Source organism: Solanum lycopersicum, chromosome 4 (assembly GCF_036512215.1).
Source record: "Solanum lycopersicum chromosome 4, SLM_r2.1".
NCBI lineage: Eukaryota > Viridiplantae > Streptophyta > Magnoliopsida > Solanales > Solanaceae > Solanum > Solanum lycopersicum.
This window is the reverse complement of record NC_090803.1, coordinates 1,399,067-1,405,066: the sequence shown is the minus strand read 5'-3', so window position 1 is coordinate 1,405,066 and position 6,000 is coordinate 1,399,067. Positions and strand designations below refer to the sequence as shown.

General features: G+C 36.8%; 1 protein-coding gene across 1 annotated transcript; it reads left to right on the top strand.

Annotated features, from left to right (window-relative positions):
- The first annotated feature begins 1,585 nt into the window (after positions 1-1,585).
- Positions 1,586-4,653, top strand: LOC104646743 (putative late blight resistance protein homolog R1A-3). Its single transcript, XM_010321125.4, has 2 exons — positions 1,586-4,309; positions 4,421-4,653. The coding sequence occupies exons 1-2, from the start codon at positions 1,660-1,662 to the stop codon at positions 4,438-4,440; spliced, it is 2,670 nt and encodes an 889-aa protein (XP_010319427.2). The 5' UTR covers positions 1,586-1,659; the 3' UTR covers positions 4,441-4,653.
- Positions 4,654-6,000: the final 1,347 nt, after the last annotated feature.

Here is a 6,000-nt window from a genome sequence, read left to right as displayed (position 1 = left end):
GGCAACTATAATTGCCACTAAAGAGTATAAGGGTCGCCGCTAAAGATGGAGTATTAGCAGCAGCTGTGATCGCCACTAAAGGGTCTAAGGCTCGCCGCTAAAGATGGAGTATTAGCAGCAACTATAATCGCCACTAAATGGTCTAAGGGTCGCCGCTAAAGAATGAGTATTAGCAGCAACTGTATCGCCACTAATGGGTCTAAGGGTCGCCGCTAAATGAAGTATTAGCAGCAACTATGATCGCCACTAAAGGGTCTAAGGGTCGCCGCTAAAGATTGAGTATTAGCAGCAACTGTATCGCCACTAAAGGGTATAAGGGTCGCCGCTAAAGATGGAGTATTAGCAGCAACTGTGATCGCCACTAAAGGGTATAAGGGTCGCCGCTAAAGATGGAGTATTAGCGGAAAATTTGATCGCCACTAAAGGATGTAAGGGTCGTCGCTAAAGATTGAGCGTATTAGTGGCAACTATAGATGGAGTATTAGTGGGAACTATAATCGCCACTGAAGGGTTTATATGTCGGCGCTAGAATGAAGTATTAGTTATCGCCACTAAAGGGTATAAATGTCGCCGCTAAAGATGCAGTATTAGTGGCAACTATATTAGTGTTGGGAAGGCTTCCAAGATTTCACTTCCCAAAACTCAGGAACCTTGTTCTTCTCCAATGTGATACGCTTAAACATGTGCCTGATTAGCTGCATATTGTATTGAGAAGCAGGACATCGCGGAATTGAAAACGTGCTAAACCAGTCAAACAATGTCCTTCTTGATAATGATATTAAGGTCGCCGAATTCATTTTGTTCATAAATTATTTTAAGTTTCTACTATACACAATTGGGGGATATTTTAAGTCCAACAATGCATGATCAATAGTCTTTTACTACTAGTATATCTTGTTATTCTAACTTCATACAACTTTTATGGTACAATAGGCCTATGTTGTTGTTGTTGTACTCGTGTCATATCCTCCAGAAATGACCTACTTTTGGAGGATCGGACACACCATTAGAGTCCGAGCAACAGAGCTATAGGCTAGATGGGAGTATTTTGAATGAATTAAGTAATTATGGGTAGTAGCTAGTCAGTAATGGTGGTTGACAGTAGTAGTTGATGCCTAATGGTGGCAACAGGTGGTGGCTGATTATAGTTATAGGCTTATATCTAATAGGTGGTGGTGAATGATGTCAGTAATTATTAGTATTAATATATAGTGGTTAACTAAAGGGAATGATTGTCGATAGTAATTAACAAATAAAAAATAAATGGTGTTTTCTTAATTTAGTATAAAATTGTCTATATCAAAAGAAAGAAAACATTAATAAACCAGAGGAAGGTTCTTGCATGGTAAACATCCTTCACCTTCAATTCTAAAGTAGCGAGTCCGAGCCATCAAGGGAACAAAAAGAGTAGGAGCTAAGTTGACACAGATCTGTTTTCATGCATCAAACTGGCATTAGCTTATTTTATTTTATTAAGTCAGTCAATACAGATCTGATTTTAGGCACCCAACTGGCATTGACTTAGTTTATTTTAGTAAATCAAAATAAGTTATTAATAACCACTAACATGGTGTTGGAAATTAATGAAAGGATGTTATATAATATCTTGAATTACATCCAAAAAGTATTTTTGTTTTAATTTCTCTCCATATTGACTTGATGGCAGCTTATACCGCTGTAATTTCTCTTCTTCAAACTCTTGATCAACCAAATATTTCAGAACTCTTTCATGATCACACTACTGAAATGCTCGATTCTCTTCGTGCTACAGCTGAATATTTTCAAGATGTTCTTGAAAACAGTAGCAATGAGGAAATCAAATCTTTGGAGGAAGATATTAGAGTTGTTGTTAGCGAGGCAGAGGATGTTGTTGAAATGAAGATTTCTAAAGTCATCGAAGAATTAAGCTGGACATTTGGAATTTTACAACACCAGGATATGCTACCAGTTGTTGAAAAAATGGATACGACAAAGAAACAAGTGATGGAGATTCTTTCTCATGATGCTGATCAAATTCTTGAATTAACCAGGGATTCCTTGATTGGTGCTTCCTCCAGGAGTGATCAAATGTTGTCAGATCAGATGAAAGATGATATCGTTCAGGGACTTGATGGTGACTTGAAGATAATAGATAAACGATTGAGAGGACCAACGTCGGATCTAGACATTGTCACCATATCAGGTATGGGTGGCATTGGCAAAACAACACTCGCTGAAAAAGTTTATGACCATCTTCCAATCAGGTATCACTTTGACATTTTTGTTTGGGTTACAATTTCTCAAGAGTTTCGATATAGAAATGTATTGTTAGAAGCTTTACATTGCATCTCAAAGCAAAGAGTTATTGTGAACACAAAAAATTATGATAAGATGGAAGACAACGAGTTAGCTGACCTGGTGCAAAAGAACCTAAAGGGTCCAAGATACCTTGTTGTTGTTGATGATATTTGGAGTAGGGATGTTTGGGATAGCATATCACAAATATTTCCTAATCGCAACAATGGGAGTCGAGTCTTATTGACTACTAGGGAAACTGATGTAGCAATGTATGCGGATACTTGTAGCCCTCATACGATGAGCCTCTTAAATTTAGATAGCAGTTGGAAGTTACTTCGTGATAAGGTGTTTGGACTAGAACACGATCATCCTCCCGAGTTGGATGAAATTGGAAAAACAATAGCAGGAAAATGTCAAGGACTTCCCTTAATAATTTCAGTGATTGCAGGGCATCTTTCTAAAACGGTGCCCAGGACATTATTTAATTGGAAGTATGTTGCCCAAACCTTGAGTCAAATCGTTGCTAGTAATCCAAATAAATGTTTAGCCGTTCTCGGTTTGAGTTACCATCACTTGCCTAATAGACTCAAACCATGCTTTCTTTCAATGGGGGATTTCCCAGAGGATTTTCAAGTTGATACTCGGAGATTGATCCAATTATGGATCGCAGAAGGTTTCATAAGGAAGTCTTCCGGATGTCGTGAAAGCTTGGAGGAAGTGGCTGAACATTATCTGGAGGATCTTATCAGCAGGAATTTGATAATGGCTAGAAAAAGGAGATTCAATGGTGAGGTAAAAGTATGCGGAATACATGATCTTCTGCGTGAGTTCTGTTTGTTAGAAGCTGAAATGACAAAGTTTACACATGTTGTGAGAGCTCCTTTTTCACCAGCAAAAAGGCATAATGTTCGTCGCTTCAGTATTCAAGAGTATCATTATGCTAATAAGAAATTACCCTCTGTTACCAGATCTATGTACTGTTTTTATCCACTTAGTCTACTATTTGAATCCCGTACTGCAAGTCCTTGGAAATTGCCCGTCTTCCATTATGATCCTATAATACTTGGATTTCTCTCTCGTTTCAACCTCCTCAGGGTATTGGTCATCATCCATAATGAAATGCTACGGTTCGACTCATTTCCACTTGTGATTACAAAGTTATTTCATTTGAGATATCTCCATGTTGAACGTTTAAGCATGAATATTCCTGAATCAATCTCAGAGCTTCTGAATTTGCAAACTCTTATTTCTAGCTGCAGTCCTTTATTCAGAATGACATTACCTAAGAAGATATGGTTGATGAAGAACTTGAAGTACATATCTTTAGGGAGAAACACTTACTTACCAAGTCCTAGAATAAATAAGAATCTTGTGACAGTGATGCCAAATCTAGAGAAATTTTTCGGTCTTTGTTACTCAAGTTGTACAAATGAAGTCTTTTCTAGCATTCCCAATCTAAAGATATTGACCATTCATGTACCTTTGACATTTAAAGAAGAAATTATTCCCTATCGTTTCTTGGATATGTCGAGCTTGATAAAACTTGAGGCATTCAAGCTTTTCTGGGACAAGAATTGGGAAAACCCCATCAAGACATTTGTTTTTCCAACATCACTTAGGAGGTTGACTTTAACTTTTTGTAGTAAGTTCATTTGGGAAGAGATATCATCAACTTTTATCATGTTGCCAAATCTTGAAAAGCTCAAACTTAAATATTGTGGAGCCGATGATGATGCATGGATAATGAGCGATAAAGACATATTCAAAAGCTTGAAGTTGTTGTTACTGAGCCATCTAAATCTTAAGCGTTGGGAAGCTAGCAGTGATAACTTCCCTAATCTAAAACGCCTTGTTCTGAAGAAATGTCCGGACCTGCAAGAAATACCAACAGATTTTGGGGAAATTTGTACTTTGGAATCGATTGAGTTACATGATTGCAGTGCTACTTCTGAGGTTTCTGCTAGAAATATCGAACAAGAACAAGAGGACATGGAAAATAATATCCTTAAGGTCTACATTCATAACAGCCACAGTAAGTTATAATTCTCTCTGAAATGTTCTTCGATTCTTCACCTCATTTTTATTAAATCTTACCTCTTTGAAATTAAGATGATGACTAGTAATTTTTATATTGCATATGCAGGGAATAGAAGCTTCTTTTGAGGGATCATCTAACGCTATCTTCCGAATTCAGAACCTTGCTGTTCATATTTTGTTTTTATATTCTGATTGTTTGTTAAATTCATGTTTTAGGAATAATAAATACGTTAATACATGTTTCAGCCAATTGTGTTTTTGTATTTTGTAAATGGAAACTATTGATGTACTGTAATATCTATGCAATACAAGAACCACTGGTTTCACATTTTGGATCTATTTTCTCTGTTCATTTATAACATGTTTTCATTCATGGGTGGTGCTTTATGTGAATTGAGATACTGGATATCAATTGTCTTTCTCAAGAATGGCAGTAACAGTAAGTAATCTAGCTTCTGATTTGAATGAACGTCAGAGGGTAGAAGTAGACAATGAATGAATTTCTTTTACTTTTTATGAAATTCGACTTCTTTTTAATAGTGTACAATTGATGTTAAGAAATATCATGCGCTTTCAACCAAGTTTGTCGTTGGTTATGAATTCTTTCTCAACCTCCATCGAAGCAGATATCTAGAAACGTACGAACTGGTGTAAAGCTAAGCATCTCCAGAGTGAAAGATATCACGGACAAGTTAATTTGTTTCCATAACAAACTAAGATCATGATTAGTTAACTTTGATGAAATGAAATTGAACAAGAACATACTATATTAATTGCACTGATTGAATAAGAAGACCTTAGTGGCTCGCTTGTTAGGCGGCTCATCAGTGCCTAAATCATCCCGCAAGTTGGTAACTGTTTGTAGTTGAGACGAGATGAGCTGTGATCTTTTTTGTCTTTATTACATTCAAGCTAAGATGCTGTTGGCTAGTTTCCCATTTAACTGATCGTCGTTGACATGCTTTTTTCAATACCTCTTGAAAATAGGTCAATACAAGTTCAAGAAGGAACGGTATCCTAGAAGCAGTCGATTATTTATGGTAATCAAGTTATAGTATCTAGATACCTCTTGTTGATTGTTTATTGAATTGTCTGCTCTGTTTGAACTTTTCTCCATAAAGTCATATGCAGAACATGTTGGATCCTTTTTTATGTTTTTTCACACAAGAGGAACAAGGCGAGTTGTCTGCTCTTGACGTCAAAACGTATCCTGAAAGAATTTCCACTGATCAAGGTCTTGGAAATTGAATCCCTCAAATTTTCCTTCTCCAAGCACTTAAACCATCTATTTCATTTGACATATATCTCTATCTCAGGATTGAAATGACTGACCTCGAGTGTTAAGAGGCTTCAAAATTTCACTTTGCAAATCTCAGGAACTTTTTTCTTCTCCACTGTGATATGCTTAAGAATGTGCTAGATGAGCTGCATATTATATTGGACAGCAGGACATTGCGGAATTGAAAACAAGCAATCTAAGTCAGCTTTGGATTTTACTTAGACATCCGGTCCATGGTCAATCCTAACACTGTAAATATATGTTCTACACGTTTTTGAGGGGAGATTCAGACCTTGGGGTATACAATGTGCGAAGAAGGATAAGAACATCATCGTGATATCAGAAATGTTCATCAAGTTATCAATAGCTCGAGCGTTGAGCATTAGGCGTGATTGAAGCCCGTAGTA

Coding starts and splice junctions, on each gene's coding strand:
- LOC104646743 (XM_010321125.4), top strand. CDS start 1,660: ATGGCAGCTTATACCGCTGTAATTTCTCTTCTTCAAACTCTTGATCAA. Junction 4,310..4,420: donor CTACATTCATAACAGCCACA/GTAAGTTATAAT, acceptor TTGCATATGCAG/GGAATAGAAGCTTCTTTTGA.